At 41.4% G+C, this 16986-nt stretch overlaps 1 protein-coding gene across 1 annotated transcript; it reads right to left on the bottom strand.

Moving 5' to 3' along the window:
* Positions 1-6837: 6837 nt before the first annotated feature.
* LOC140348506 (uncharacterized) lies at positions 6838-8564 on the bottom strand. The gene is made up of 3 exons (XM_072434439.1): positions 8494-8564; positions 7768-8190; positions 6838-7288 (listed from the first exon to the last, which is right to left on the bottom strand). Exons 1-3 carry the CDS (start codon positions 8562-8564, stop codon positions 6838-6840), a joined length of 945 nt encoding a protein of 314 aa, XP_072290540.1.
* Between the last annotated feature and the right edge of the window lie 8422 nt (positions 8565-16986).

Genomic DNA, 16986 nt, shown 5'->3' with positions numbered 1-16986 from the left:
CAATGGAACACTCCTGGACGAATGCAATGTGAACTCAGAAGAAAACGGAAATCTGTTGCGATTACAGTACTTTTTTTAAACCAGTTACATACGGTTCCTTTAATACCTAAATTGTTGAATTCCTTTATTTTATCCATTTATATTTAAAGGCGGTATGGACGATTTTTCGGCGATTTGAGAGCGCAGGCGGAAGTGCGCATGCGCACTCCCCCGTGCGGACTGATACAACACACACGTGCGTTTGTTTATTAGCGCAACGGAGCGCAACGCTCGTCTCCCGTAGATTTCTGTCCACTTCTGCGTCAGCTCGAACTGTCCTTCTCCATCTTCATTTTGCCCCGTACACTGAGGGAACTATATTATGATAGATCCATGCGCTTAGGCACGCGGAAACGTGGGGACGAGCCTGACGCGGCTGCAGGTGAGCGGTAGGTGCGTTTTATGATGATTGCGTGGCAGGACAAATGATTTATCCACGCCACGAGGAAATATGATAAAAAAAATTGCTGAAAAATATCGTCCATACCACCTTTAATAATAATTATGCCTTACACTTACAAGCTGCGTCATTTGTCCCTCCGACCACCACCAACTTTATACTAGGCAATTTGGGAGAAGTCTCTCCTAAAGAAACAATAACTTGGTCTGAGGTGGACGAGTGCAAGTCAAATACTGCTGTTTCAGTTGCTGCAGGTGCAATCAGCGCAAGGTATGAGGGACTCTTTGTTGATTCAGTGCACACTATGTGTATCTATCTTCTAAAAATAAGAGTCCATTTGCAGAAAACGTTTCATAGACCTGTAATTTATTAAGCACTATGTTTAGATGCTCTATAGGTAGTTTATAGGCTATATTATTTATTAGAATTTCTTGTTTTATTTAGATATTTATCAGACTAAAGTCTCTAAACCTCCAGTCGCGTGTCATCGTGGTATTGCTCTAACCCTAACCCACTTACAAAGAAGTTATATGGAGAAAATGTGTCTGAACTGATGGGAGAGAAACTAGTCAAATAATGTCTGAAAAAAACATTGAGTTTATCGCATCTCCTGGGGGAGTTTGTCCCACATATATTTAATTATACATTTGTTTAACTTTTGAAGAGCTATTCAAAGCTTAAAACTTTTTGATACTAATACTGGGCTGATATATCAGTGAATCTCAGCAGATTAAAACAAACAACTTTTGGGCCATCTTGCTACTTGGAGAAATAGTACTTTTCAATGTATTGAAAAAAGAACACAAACCTGAAAGCGAAAGGGACACCACAAAAACATGCATCAGAGCCAGTAAGTGACAAGCCCAGCTAAAGTCTGCAATCTCAGACCACTGCATTTCATTGATTGGGACATCACTGAATTCACAAGAGACCAATAAATACCATGTAGAGTTGAGAGAGTGTTTCTGTGACTGATTTAAATCAGTTTCAGAAAAATCTACTGTAAATTACCATGAGAGGAAGTAATATTTTTTACAAAATATATCTGCATTTGAAACAAATTCTATTTTAGAGTCCAGTCCTTTGAACTGACTGTTGTGATAGTGGCTATAATATATACACTACTTTTGGAATCAAAGTGGTAATACCATAAAGAGAAAAAAGTGGCATATAATGTAGCAAATATGGTTCATGTGGTACTTTGCTAATGGTATTTGTTTTGCTGTCTTTTTGGGACCGGGAATCATCTCCTGACACACTAAATTGGTAAATGATTCCATTAAATCCTTGTGCAAATCAGTTCAAACTGGATTTTTTTTTTTGTTCAAAAAAAAAGAAAGAAAAACGCACGACCCGGGAACAAATCACAAAACTATGTTCGAATGTTGTTGTTTTTTCATTTGTCTCATTTCTGTTGTCAGTCTTGTCCTTGTCATCCATTTCTTTGTTATGGCCTTTTTTCCTGCTGCAAAAAGCACATTCCAAATGTATCTATTCATTGGTCCCATGGCAGGAGTTTTGAGGCCCAAATACATAATTCTAAAATCAAGTTAAAAACAGTGCATTGCATTCAGTCAAAGCATTTTGAGCAACCGGTTTGACATGGTGATATGAAAAAAAGTGACACATTTTTCCATCAAAACTCTCCAGGTGTGATTTTGTGGTCCAGAGGGCTTTACACACATTTTTCACTCTTTGACTGTCCAAACAAGATTACTTTCTCTTTCCCATTTGTTTTTAATATATTGAGTAGAGAAGCTGTCCAGATTAGAAATGCATTGATACAATTTATATATTATAGCCCTCGAGAGTTCTGATTTAAAAGCCTTAATAAATATCTGTCAGTTATAATGGCCATTACTTTGTTTTATTTCATGTTTGTAATAACTCATTTGTAAATACCTTTAAACGTCCTGTTCCTCCGAGCCAAAGGATTCCTTCAACATATCAAAGCATTTCATTTGATTATCCTTTACAATATGGTGAAAAACTTTTATACCTTTTGAACCCAGACCTTGAATCTCAGGTCATTACTATTTGGTACAAAACCTTGGTCATAAGCCAACCACCAAGATAAAATATACCTGACCTACCTGTGCCACCTGTAGTGTCCAGACTGTCCAGTTAAGTCATACAGAGTAAAAGTGGTCAGCAGTTTCTACCTGTATAATCTTCCTGTTTCTGTTCTTCGTCGTTGTTAGGCCGTTCCCCAAATCTGCTGAAATTCAACAACCCCATCAACTGCTTCACTGAGTTATACTGGCCGTGTTCAAGAAGTTCAGTTGCTGCTGTTTAATTTTTTGAGTACTGATGACAAATTTTCTTATTTACATTGCAATGTATGGCTGTTTTTTGTGTTGTGATAAAGTTACTCAAACAAAAGTGAAATATGTTTGTAAAATGTTATTAATTTGCACTTTGTACAAAATAAAATGATCAAGCAAAGTATAATGGTTCCTTGTGTTATGGCTGTATTTTTAAGGTGCTCTAGAACTTTTCTGGTGGGAAAACTCAAGCAGACTGGGACCTGGGTAGGCCATGTGTTAGTACTGTCTCGATTTCTCAAAGCACTCGAAGCACACTTTTCAAGCTAAACCTAGTGTGACCGCAAAGATGTACAGTTAAAAATACGTATTTTTTTTCTCACTTCAGTTAGCTTTTCTGGGATTCAGGATACACGCCTCTTCAGTTTGAGTCTGGCCACCACGCCCACCGTCCTGCCTCTAGTCCAGACACGGGCAAACTACTATGGCCTGCAGGCCTTCATAATCCAGCCCGCAAAAAAAAAAGTAATTTTGTTATTTATTCATTTTTTTTAAAATATTTTTTGCTCTTGGGCTTTATTAGACAGGAGATGAAAGAATGAAGGAGGGGATGAGAGAGAAGGGGAGGACGTTTCCCCAAGAGATGGCGCACTTTGACCTATTGGGCGTCCTGTTCTGCTCTGTACAGCTTTTACCAACTAACCTTTCTATAAAAACATGCCAATGTCACGTCGGATGGATCACCAAATTTACCTGTAAAAAACTTTGGGCTGCCGAAAAGAATCCAGGACAAAGTGAGGAGGAAAACCCTGAGCAGGATGTTACTTTCTGAGGACCTCAGGGACCGGCCTCCTGCTGGTGCCAGAGTCAGGACTTCCAGAGTCTGGAACAGTCTTCCTGAAGATGTGAGACAGGTTCTACTCTGACAATGTTCAAATCTAAGCTAAAAACAGTTGTTTAGCTGCGCTAAAACGCTGAAACGACTGAAAGGATTTTTTCTTTGCACTCTTCTCTTTTGTTTGTGATTTTATTAGTTTAGACAATCAGTTGGATTGATAATTTTTAATTTAGTTAATTTTATTGTATTTCTGTTTCTGTAATTTCTTTGTGATTTTAATGCAATTTTCCTGCTGTGTGAAGCACTTTGAATTGCCTTGTGTATGAAATGTGCTCTACAAATAAACTTGCCTTTCCTTCACTGTATCATCCTTCAGGAATCACTAAGTCTCTAAAGGGACTCCAGCATCGTCACACAATCTATTCCTGGCCCGGCCCTTCGGTCAAATTTTAGAAACTACTGTGGCCCTAAAGTCAAAAAGTTTACCCACCATATAGCCTCATGGCTAACCCTAACCCTAAAGGGGCTGCTAACCCGGCGCGGTCAAATAGCCCAGCAGTTTCAGGACCCGCGGCACAAAATTGAACAGATTCGGCCGCGCGCCGCGGCTCTGTAGACACTCTCCTAGTCAAACTCAAGAGTTCTGTGCAAAATGTATATATTTCTTTAGTGTCTATTGTCGACTGTTTTTTTTTTTTTTAATCAATATTGGGATTTACAATTAAGACTATCTGAAATCTAACTATTATAGTTGCTACTAAGTAAGGCTACTTGAACACTAAACTGTGGAACACTGCAGACAAAACTCAATCTGTCCGTGGAGACTATTAGGTTGCACTCTCCACAAGAAAAGTTACATAGTCATTTTTCAAATGCAATGAATGAAAGGTGCACTATTTGGAGGAACAATGTGCAGAGATAATCATATACAGATTTCCATTTCCTGAATGTTATTGTTTGAGGGTGCTTTTCTGCACAGGACGACTGCACTGTATAAAGGAGAGAATGAATGGAGCCATGTATTGCAAGATTCTGGTCAACGACCTCCTTCCCTCAGTCAGAGCATTGAAGATGACTGGGTCTTCCAACATGACAATGATCTGAAGCACACAGCCAGGAGAACAGAGTGCACAGACGACGAACATTTCTGACCGACCCATTTCTAAGTGGGAGAACTTGTAAAATCACAGGGTGTTCAAATACTTACTGTCCTCACATAGGGCTGCAACGATTAATCGAGTAATTCAATTACAAAAAAGCTTTGATTGTTATTTTTTAATCAAAGACATGTGAATCTGGAAACCCATTTTTTTGTGAATACAACACCAATAACCAAAACATGAATCCATCCGATGATGCATATTTATTCCATAATTGCAGATGGTTTCACATGATACAACAAGGCCTCATTAGGCCTCTTCTCTCTCTCCTGCTCCCAGGACGGATGCAACACCAGTCATACCAGTCTATATTCCATTGACCACAACATTGTGATGAGGGAAATTAAACTTTATTTTAATTCAGAAACTTTTTAACGTAAAACCATCTCCTGCCCAAACAAATTATTTTGAGCTTTCCCAGACCCAGGCACTGCCACGGATTGTTAGGCAAATTGTCTGCTTCAACAATGCTTGGCCACCTCATCCCGACGGTGCGTTATACAATCGTGATGGCACTTTATATTAAACCTGATTAATAAACCTGAAATACTAAACGGAACTAACGCAAGCCTCGTAGCAGGGCCACTCTTTGATGCCCCCACAGCGACACCCTGTGGCCGCTCCCAACACTACATCTCTATCAGGGCTTTTGGCTCCTACAAAAATGATACGTCAACAATTTCGATTTATTTCTGATCATAATCCATCTGATTACCCAAATTAGATTTTGAGTTTTGCTTGTCATTTAAATACTCTTAACATCCAGAAATCAGATAATGATCACATTCTGGTGTGCGTGTCAACATGGAGCGGGTTTTTGTAGTTTTTTTTTAGGAATGTATCCATATTCTGAATACTACCAAATAAAAGTGTAACTGTAATAGAGTAAAGTTACTGTGAATGTCTATTTTAAATATTGGGCAAATTGTGTGTTTTTTTATTCAAAGGTGCACTAAGTAACATTTCAGGTTGAGTCTGTGACAGTGACAGTGACTGACACAACCACATCATCTGTGTTTTTGTATGTATAATAAGCAAACTGCATAAATGGTCAGATTGGGTTTGCAGAGCAAGAGCAAGAGGCAGAGAAAATGCCAGGTACGAGTTGAGAGGAGCATTAGTATATGACCTTTATAGTACTGCAATGTCTATTACGGGCTCTGGAAAATATCATACTGTCATTTTTAGCTAAATGTAAAGTTAGTGTCAATGTGTTGTTTTCCCATTTGTCCACAGAGGGACGCTGTAGTGCTGCTGTTGTCCCAGGTATAAGAGCCAGGTGAAGACAGGTAGTATGAGGGGCTGACTTAACAGATTTTTGGCACATTTATATGAAATATTGACCCTGTGTTTGTGTATTTTAATAACTGTGCAATAAAATGGAAGAATTTAATTGGCCAATGGATTCACTGGAGGAGTCATTGTAGTATGATTCCTCCTCTTTGTGCTATGGCCCAAACATCCATCAAGAACATTACTTAAAACTTCATTGTATTATAAGTTTTGAGTGCAGGTATGTCTTTGCAATTCATTGTTTTTATTGTGCAAACGATTTGAGAAGGAAAATTATGTGTGAAAAAAGGCACAATCGAATGAGACTTGTTGGTAAAGCAGTCGGTCGTCTCTGTGAAATGTCATACTCAAAGAAACATCATTTTAAACGTTTTGAATATCAACTTTCTATCTCTTTACCCAATATCACAGCATCAATCCTTTTGCCATATTGTTCAGCCCTAATCAGCAGTAGGAATGGTTTATTACCTTCTTATGAACAATTCATAAAATAATACCACTCTGACAACGATAATGATTCAAGTACTGTAAGCAACTTTTGATTTATTTGAAGTAATTCATAGTAAAAAAAATAAAAATATATATATACACGGCTTTCTTGTCCCAAAGGAGGAGTTTCAATCTGAAGCTGCTCTTGACCTTGTGATTCTGGATGAAGGTCCAAATGTCTCAGTTTCCTCAGAAATCTTCTCCAGCTTGCCAAGTGCTCCAGGCTTGTGTTTGGGTGACTTTTCTGGCAGCAGCAGAACTTTGGCGTGTGGAATGGCACTACTGCTGTCGTTGGTGGGAGCTGCTGGGTGGGCTGTAGAAGGGCTGCTTCCTGGTTGGTCGGTGGGTTGATTGCTATAGGTGTTGGTGGGTTGGTGGTACCATATTGTAGCATATTTGTGGCTTGTGTTGGGTCTGTATTTGCAGGGCAGTGTGATAGTAGTCCTGTGATACCATCGTACAGGTGTAGTAGAGTCCTGGCTGTACAGGGGCTGCAGGAAGGCTGTAATATGTGGGAGTCACTGTGTTGGCCTTTCTTCTCTTCGTTCTCCCAAAGTTGTCGTTAGCGGACCACCCAGGGTACTTGGCTTCATGCTCCCTCTTGGCCACCCGCGCCTTATCGAAGTACGGGGCTTGGTCCTCCGCCGAGAGCATATGCCATCGCTCCCCGACAATTTTGTTCACTTCCGCTGAGTTTCTGATGTTGAATTCCAACATGATGGTCTCCCTCTGCTCCTTTTTGTAGATCATGAAGGCGTTTGGAGGCTTCTTCACGTATGGCTTGTCAGCATCTTGCCTTCTCATCCTATAAATGGAAAAATAAAGACAAGTAGGTAAGTACCGGCATGTTACAAAACACTGACAAAGAACACAACATCAGGAATACACTAGACTAGTCAAATTGACCTAACCAGGTGAGTGGGTGAATGCTCTCTATTTATTCAATGGTAAACTTAACTTTTCCCCCTATTTTAGGGAGTTTCCTGGTGAATTGTGTGTATTTATGCACCTAATTCAAGTCACAATTGGCTCTTAATGGATGTTGTTGACCCAGCGTTACCTCAGAAAAGTAAACCGATTGTTCTGTGGATGTTAAAATAGAGCTAGCACTGCTGTAGCATTCAGCTCGCAGGTGCCTTTAGCATTCTGGCATAATTATACACATTTGAGCCATTCGACCATTTTATTCTTCTTTCCGTCTTTGTGGCTGCATTTTGATTTGATTTGTGAGCGGTCCCTCAGATTCTGCTGTGTGTGTTTGTGTGTTTATATCATGTTACTTACCCCAAAGTGACTTTGCCGGCTGCTGCTTGGGCTGGATTAACGGTAAACTGTCCCGTTGTCTGGAACATAGCTTTCTCGTTGGTCATAACGGGACAATGACTTGATGATTGGGTCATTCCAGGTACTTGCTGATCCTTCTTCTTGGGTGCAGGTCCAAGTGAACATGAAGGTGCCGCTGGAGGAATTTGAGTCTCCGTGTCCGTAACAATGACATCCAACATGGCTTCAAGACGGACTACCACAGCATCTATATCCCATTTGTCTGTAGAATTACTGCAGTCCAACATGGCTTCAATACTCGCAGCCATAGCGTCTATATCAAAACTGCCCACACTACTGCTGCAGTCCAACACGGCTTCAAGAGTGGCTGCCATGGTATCTTCATCCCATTTGTCCACCATCTTTTCCTCCCAGATGAAGAAACTGTAAAAATACAAACAAATGTTACATTTTTGTCCTTGTATAAAGTAAAACATATGTTTCACTGAAAGAGAATATTCTGCACAAAAAGGAGATGCTTTTTTCACAGAATCCTGGAATTAAACTATACAATAAACATACTGAGACTCACTTATGTGAAATGAATGGTTGATAATATTAATAAATCATAAATTACATAAAAGATTGTCCCTGTTTGAAGCTCCCGCCGAGGCCCCGCTCTGCTCGGACCCCGCCGGAGAGGCCCCGCTCACAGGGCTAGAGTCCGGCTCCTCACCTGCTCCTCACCTGCTCCTCACACCCTCCCCTGCGCCTCCCTTAAACCTCCGGGCACTGCCCACAGAGGACGGCTCACTCATGATTAGAATGTCCACTTACCACTGGACTCCGATAGAGCTGATGCTGAATCTGTGGTCGGCTTCGTCCGTTGAAAAGTTGACTTGTTTTCGGTAAGTGCTGCTCACTGCGTCGAGTCCGAGATCAACCTGGCAGGACTGAGCGTGAGTGGTATTTATACACCTGCCACTCTGCGACGTCACGAATTACCATAGAAACCGGAAAAACAAAATTTGAAAAATGCACTTTTTTGTGTGGACAGCGCTGTAGGTTTATATGACGCAGGACTCACGTCATAATCTGGACATGGCGCATGGATGACCTCTTTCCCCTCTTCTCCAGACCCGAGCGGGGCTTCTGCGGGTATTATACAAGTAATTGTATAATAATAAACAACAATTAGATAATTATTTCAACATTAAACCTAACAACTATATATTTATAAAGGAGCCAATCAGAGGGCTGGAATCGTTGACAGCCAATCAGTCTCAAAACTGATTGGCTGTTTGGGCTGTCAATTGTGGGTCCGTGGTGTGTCGCTCAGAGTTGAAGCAAGAAGAAACGAGAAAAGTCCTTCAAAAATGTTTTCTTCAAACCTGGACATGGAAGAGAGGACTACAGACATGTTCTTCCAACCAGTCTTCATTTTTGGGAAAGGAACATCAGAACAGAACGATGAAGTTCTCCGGGAGAATGGTCCTGGATAGCCAAGCCCGCCTCAGCCGAGCTAGCAAGCTAGCAGGCCAGAAGGCTAGCAGGCTAACAACACTACTACAATGACAAACTAGGTAAGTTTTTGCTTAGCGATTGTTTATTCTGGACTTGGTTCTAGTTTTTAATCCGTTTAATCTGTATCTAATATTTAATCTGAAAATGTAGATGTAGATAAGAATGTAGATAAACAGCTATAGCTAATGTTTTATGAATGCTAATAGTCATACAGTCCGGTCCATGGTCAAGCAGAAAGTAGCTAACGCTAACTCTGCTTCTGAAACACATACAGTCATACAGCCTAATAATTTAATCTAAACTGAATCGTGTCTCTTACATATTTCAATGGCCCACATCAATTACAAAAAATGTGCTAGATAAATTTATATTGAGGTTTGAACTGTTCTGATCAAATCTGTCACATATCACATGTTCCCATTTCAGCCGGTTGTTTTTGTGCCATAATGAAAATCATCTGTTCCATTTGCTTGTGTTCAGCATTAATACTGTTATTTAGAGTTTGAGCATGTCTGTGAATTTTTTGTTGTTTCTGTTGAAACATTTAGCAGCTGGATTATGTTTAACTTGTTTGCTAGCTAATGTTAATTATTGTAATAATCCCTCTTTACAAAGATCTAATGGCCTATGACACTCCCGCTGTCAAGTTTACAATTGTTTTGGCCACAGTGAGAACAGCTAGAAATGTGTAGTAATTAACTTAATCTCCATCAAGACTATTTATTGTCATGTTTCAATTGAACCTTCATTAAGAAACAACCCTTTGTGTCTGAGGTAATGATTTTTCTGACCTTTTGTCACAATAATGACATGTAATGTGCTTTGTGTATTAAACTAAACTGTGCCCTCGTCTGTTCTGTTGTCTGTTTTTTCTCCTTACATTGAGAATGGATGCAGAACTGAAAAAAGAAGAGCCTGATCTGTCAAGAAGAGCCGAAAGCCCAGAAGCTTTAGCAGGTAATCTACATAAAATGATTACTATTATTTGACGTACAGGAATATATTTGTAGGAGCTTTGGCTAATTGTTTGTGTTTTCTGTGTGAATGCTTCTTGAAACAGTTGGGTTGGAGAGAAGACGTGTCAGACGCTCAAAGACCCTCTGTGGCCCCTGTAATGGCAGAAATGGGTCATGTCATGTCATTCTAATGTTGTTTTAGGCCATGACATGTCACGGAATTAATATCTTTGTTGTTCTCCTGTGTGCAGATGGGATAAGAATATGAGGTCCTGATTATACTGAATATCTACTGTCCGGCGCCTCTTAATCATCAATTAATGCGTCAGGACCGGATTCGGTGTGGAAATGGTCTTTGATTAAACCTCTGAAGAGATGGAACCGTCACAGACGTGATAGTCTGGTCTATCTCTTTTTGAGCTGATTTGGTTTGTGATTATGTCATGTTTGTTACCACCTATAAAAGGTGTACTTTGTAACTTGTAAAGTTAGGTAGGGACAGAACGAACTTGTCTTAGGGAAAGTGAGGGTGTTTATCCACTGTGCACGTGAATAAACTTCCACCTTTTGAGAGAGACCGAGAGACTCTGTTTCTGCTTCAAGTTATTGCCTGGTTACTCTTTACTTGATCATTGTTTACAGGAAACTGCCGTAACACCCCTTACAGACCGGTACAACTGTGGAGTTTAATGTTTGTCTGAAGAGCCCATAGACTTTGAGTTTTTAATGCTGTGATAATGTTGTAACACTCCCAAAGGGAAATTACCAATCAAAAGAAATATATTGGGTTATGATCATTTAAATACCCTTGCAGATGTGATGTGCACGTAAAACATGAAATTAAAGATAGGCTCAGCTTTAAACAACAAATTATATTTGGACACTTTAAATTATGGCCGTGGCTGGAGTGCCGCGGCGCGGTCAAATTGCCGCGCAGTTTCAGGGACCGCGGCATTTCCCTTATAGCCAGTTATAGCCTCATGGCTAACCTTAACCCTAACCCTAACCTTAACCTTAACCTTAACGCGGCGCAGTTTCAGGAGCCGCGGCGCGCGGCCGACACAAAAATAACATGGCTTTTTCGGCCGCGCGCCGCGGCACTGCAGACACTCCCTTAAAATTATAACAAAATAACCCCAAAAAAGTTTGTATAGGGCCCCTTTAAGTCTCTCAGTCTCTGCCCTTGGCGCAGGTGCTATCAGCGTGTATAACTATCCCAAAGCTCACAAAGTCAAAGAATAAATCCACTCCGATAGTTATTCCAAAAAAAAGACGGTTCTTAAATCCCGCAACCAGGTAAAAAGTCCGAATGCCGCGGAGCGTGCAGCGGTGCGCGTGTCCGTGCCGAGCAAACAAACAAAAAAGAACGCTCTCACCGGTCTGCGGCTCTGGGTCCGATTTGTCCAACCAACTAGGCAGGGCCGGCCCAGCCTATAAGCGAACTAAGCAGCCGCGTAGGGCCCTGAGGCGTTAATAGGGCCCCCAATCTGGCAACCCGTCTTATGCGAAGTGCAAGCGCAGCGTGCGCCACTAGTGTAGTAGCGCGGCAGCGCACACAGCGGTCACATATAACGCACAAACCGCATTTATTTGTAATGACAATCTGGCAACCGAGACACCAAACCTGCGCTGATTGGGCAACTTCATTGTGCGCGAGGAGCTCGGGAGCAAAACACAACAGAACGTGGTCCTCATGTCCAGAGGAATATATCTCCCGGTGCCAAAAAACGAAAGAAGAAACTTCTTGACGATGTAAAGAAACTGCAAACTCAACAACACTCTCCAGGTATTGAACTTCTCTTACAAAGAGACGGTTAATGCTGCTGTTTGAAACAACACGATTTTGTCACGTTAGTTCGCTCAGGCTGGAGGCGACGAGAGCTCTGCCCCGCGCACAATAATATGTCTGAATGAAAGATAATAAGCTTAACATTTACACCAGCCCGGTCGTGTTAGCTGCAGGTGAGGCCGGTGAGGGGCGTCTATGCCCCGGGTCACTAAGAGGCGGAGATCCGGTCCGGACGAGCGCCGTCTCGTCCAGAACCTCTGACGTGAAACTTTGGAGTGAACAGTGTGCGGCCCCTGTCCCGGGCCCCTGTCCCGGGCCCCCTGTCCCGTACAGTAATGTATTAATAACTGGCTTTAGTCATTTTCTCCTGGCACAGTTTCATCACATCATCATTTTATAGCATTACAACCTCAACATTTTACTCTTACTTTAGCGGCTGGACCACATTAAAATGCACCAGAAGACCCAAAAAAGGTCTGAAAGTTCATTAATTTAAACTAATGTGCTAATGTGGCTGTAGACCCTTAATGCCCACAAATACGCCCAAAAACATATCTGGGACGTGTGTTATTTGTACAGGGAGTAGAGGTGATGTCAGCGGAATACCAAGTTACATTGTGGGATTTAAGTTATCAATATTTGAGTTTGTGAGGAGCTGAGAATAAACTAACTGGCAAACGGATGCCCTGGAGTTTTGGTGCGCTTTGTTTGCGTTGAAGAAAGTTCCCATATGTGAATTGTTTGACAATGGCAATAAAACTGATTCTGATGACGTGGTGAGGGGCCCCCAAAAATGTTTTCGCTTAGGGCCCCCTGAAGGCTTGGGCCGGCCCTGCAACTAGGCAATTGATCACCGCTCCAAAATCTGGGTTATATTCCACAATCGTTTGGCCTGGTGTCCGCGATAGTCCTTGGTCCCCCGGGTCTCAGCAGCCTTGCCGTGTGTCCCAAAAGAGAGGAGCCGTGTGTCCACCAGCGAGACCGAGCGTGCACACACCTGCGCCTAAATACCTCAACCTCCGACCCAGCATCAGCTGAGAGCAATCAGCTGAGCAAATTAGAAAATAATTACACGTCATTAATAATTATTAATCAAATTTCAAAATAATTAGTTCTAAAAAGTCCTCTAATTGCATCAATAACAGGAAGTAGTTTATGTGAACAGCCACAAAATCTGGTCCTGTTTTCAAGTTGATATTGTGTTAATCTTTTCTGTTTACATTACAGGAGCTCCATGATTTCTCTCCAAAGGTGCAGGAGGACACCGGGGGGAAACTTTTGATCTGGACATGGACTCCACCCTTTCCAGGGGAATCAAATAAAACATAAAGGACAAGAGGTAATCAAAGAACAGAACTAAGTGTGCTAAAAAAGAGACTGTGAAATGTCTTGTGTCCTAAGAATACATTGACGTTCCTGCACTTTTGTGGTTAATTGTTTTTCACATTCTGCACAATACTGAACCGCGCAATACTGAACTGTGTCCTGCAGAAGTTCTCTGATGACTCTGCCATCATCGGACTCATCACGGACGACGATGATGCGGAGTACAGGGGACTGGCGCAGGACTTTGTGGACTGGTGTCAGCGGAACCACCTCCTCATCAACGCGGGGAAGACCAAGGAGATGGTGGTGGATTTCCGCAGACGCCACCCCACTGCCCCCTCACCAGTGAACATCCAGGGACGGGACATTGAGAGAGTGGACTCATACAAGTACCTGGGTGTTCATCTGAACCACAAACTGGACTGGACTCATAACACAGACGCACTGTACAGGAAGAGCCAGAGTCGGCTCTACCTCCTGAGGAGACTCAGGTCTTTTGGAGTGACAGGGCCACTCCTGAAGACCTTCTACGACTCTGTGGTGGCATCAGCTCCTGTACGGTGTGGCCTGCTGGAGCAGCAGCATCACAGAGAGGGAGAGGAGGAAGCTGGACAAAGTCATCAAGAAGTCCAGCTCCGTCCTGGGCTGCGCTCTGGACTCGGTGCAGGAGGTGGGGGACAGAAAGGTCCTGGCTAAATTCACTTCTATGCTGGACCATGAGTCTCACCCCCTGCAGGACACTCTGTCCACTCTGGAGAGCAGCTTCAGTGACAGACTGATCCACCCTCGCTGTGTGAAGGAAAGGTTTCGCAGATCTTTCCTTCCTGCTGCTGTCAGACTCTACAACAAACACTGCTAGCCCTGAACATGTGCAATACTGATGTAACCATGTGCAGTACCTGTAAATAAGAGTGTTCTATTTTGTTTTTTATACGGTTTACTTACCTGCTAATAGTATCACCTAGTCTTGTGCTAGCTATTTTTACTTTTATTGTATTCTATTATCATTATTTTATTATCTGATTTTTATCTTTATTTTTTATTTTTATTATCTATTTTATTTCCCCCCCCTCCATTCCCTATTAAGATAGAAGAGGAGTTTTGTTAATAAGAGTTTTTGGTTTTGTTCATAAGAGTTCTATTAAGAGTGTTTTTGAAACTTCCTATAATCTGTCCTTTCCTCCTGTTCTACTGCGTTGTAACAACGAAATTTCCCCTTGTGTGGATATTAAAGGATTATCTTATCTTATCTTAACATGAATTACGATATGTTGATTTTTTTTGTCAAGAAATGAGACATACACCGATGCTATTCCTTAACACATAGAGAACACAATTCAACTTAGAATATGAAACGACACAGAAATATCAGACATTTGTATGGCAAGCTTGGGAGAAAACGCGGGGACTGATCACGCAGGCTGTTGTACGCAGCCTGCGTGATCCTCCTGCGTCTCACCCCGTTTTTTCCCATGCTGATTGGTTAGATATTCTGGAATAGGCGGGTCACATTTCTCATTGGTCAGCTTCACGAATCAAGGCACTTGGTATTTTTCCGTAGAGATAAAGCCTGAGTAAACATTCCGTTGCTCCGTCTTTACGACCCCTTCACAAACAAATGCTGTCACACACCCGTTTTTCTCCTCGACTAATGATGCAGATAAAATATCACTATTATGCAGATAAAATACATCACAGAAATATAATCATATATTCACATTTTATCACATTTTTCCCAAATGGCCCATTGTCACAGGAAGATCGCGATTCGATTTTTTAATCACCAATATTATTGCTCAGCTCTATGCTCTAGTCCTGCTCTAGTGCCACTAGTCTAAAAAGCATTGCCCTAGGGAATATATTCATTTGTGTTCTGTTTTTTTCAGCTGTGCAGCGCAATCGCCTCAAGTCTGAGGGCTGAGGGCCAGTTCAAACTTGTCCCATAAAACAAGGTTCAGAAGCCTGGGCCTTTCCTTTAGTCGGCCCCACACTTTAGAACTCTCTTCCTCCCACATAAACACTGTCTGTTGATGCTCTTAAAGGTTGAATGGACGATTTTTTTTAACCAAAATCTGAATCTTATTTCCTCGTGGCGTGGACTGCCGATTAGTCCTGCCACGTATCAATCATAAAATGCACCTACCGCTCACCTGCAGCTGCGTGCGGCTCATCCTCACGAGCAGCACGGTTCCGTGCGTTTAAGCGGATGGATCTATCATAATATAGTTCCCTCAGTGTACGGGACAAAATGAAGACGGAGAAAGACTATTCGAGCTGACTCAGAAGAAGACGTAAATCTACGGGAGACGAGAGATGCGATGCGCTCCGTCGCGCTAGTAAACAAACGCACGTGTGTGTTGTATCAGTCCACACGGGGGAGTGCGCATGCGCACTTCCGCCTGAGCTCTCAAATCGCCGAAAAATCGTCCATTGCGCCTTTAAGTGTTGTTTAACCCGGCATGAGGTTTGTGTGGTTCTCTGAATGTCTTTTATTATTTTATATAATGTACATATTGTTTTTGATTTGTTTTTATTTGATTTATAGCCATTTATTGATTTATCTTTTAAAATATTTTACCTGTGCTTGTTTTGTACTTTGTGTTGGTAAAATGTGCCGTACAAATAAAGTTGGATTGAATATCTAAATATATATAAAAAGCATTTACCACCTCCACACACATGAGTTAATAATGATAAGAATTCATTGTCGCTTCAAAGTACAAGTAGGCCTAAATAATAGTTGCTAAAACTATAATTACAAGGACAATTTGGTAATATATATATTTACAATTTGTACAATAACAAATTGTAAATATACTGTAATGTATGAAACTAAATGTACAATAAGCAGTGTTTATGTGGCTCGGATCATACGGAGGAAAAGAACACCAAGTTTCATAAATAAAAACTGATATATTTTATTTTTATCTGATGAGATATCGATTGGTTTATTTACAGCTTATAGCATAGTGTAGGACACATATACTTTAATATCATTACATGCACAGCCCTATCAACATACAGGTGCACAGACAAGTGCATATGGAAATGCACAGATACAATGGAATGTCCATCATGTGTCCATGTTTCAAGTCAATGAGAAAAATGCTGATATTATCAGATGTCTTTTGTAAAAAGTTTATTAAAATTGTATAAGCCAGTTCCAACTCGAGTTGCCTAAATTGTAGATGGTATGTTAGTTGTTGACGCGCTAGCTCACTGTTTTGTGTGATCCCAGAAAGTTCACCGAGGCAGTTCCAAAGTTCATAGTATCCTTTATTAATTACAAGGAGTCTTAAAACCAGTCCAAGCAGTGCTTCATTTCATATCAATAATAAAATCCATAATCACCAGAACGCTTTCACTACATAAACAGTTCCGCCGTAAGCGGTCATCAAACTGTGGGCTTGTCCGTCTAGCAACGGATAATATAATAGATCCATTATACCTGTCCCACCCATATAGATCCATTATACCTGTCCCACCCATATAGATCCATTATACCTGTCCCACCCATATAGATTCATTATACCTGTCCCACCCATATAGATCCATTATACCTGTCCCACCCATATAGATTCATTATACTTGTCCCACCCATATAGATCCATTATACCTGTCCCACCCATATAGATCCATTATACC

Source organism: Eucyclogobius newberryi, unplaced genomic scaffold, assembly GCF_026437365.1.
Source record: "Eucyclogobius newberryi isolate DKJ021-1_F unplaced genomic scaffold, fEucNew1.0.hap1 SCAF_7, whole genome shotgun sequence".
Lineage (NCBI taxonomy): Eukaryota > Metazoa > Chordata > Actinopteri > Gobiiformes > Gobiidae > Eucyclogobius > Eucyclogobius newberryi.
Note: the sequence above shows the minus strand (reverse complement) of the source record. Positions and strands in the feature narration are given on the sequence as shown.

Coding starts and splice junctions, on each gene's coding strand:
- LOC140348506 (XM_072434439.1), bottom strand. CDS start 8,564: ATGAGTGAGCCGTCCTCTGTGGGCAGTGCCCGGAGGTTTAAGGGAGGC. Junction 8,191..8,493: donor GGGGAGGGTGTGAGGAGCAG/GTGAGGAGCAGG, acceptor GTATTTTTACAG/TTTCTTCATCTGGGAGGAAA. Junction 7,289..7,767: donor GCCGGCAAAGTCACTTTGGG/GTAAGTAACATG, acceptor TTCCATTTATAG/GATGAGAAGGCAAGATGCTG.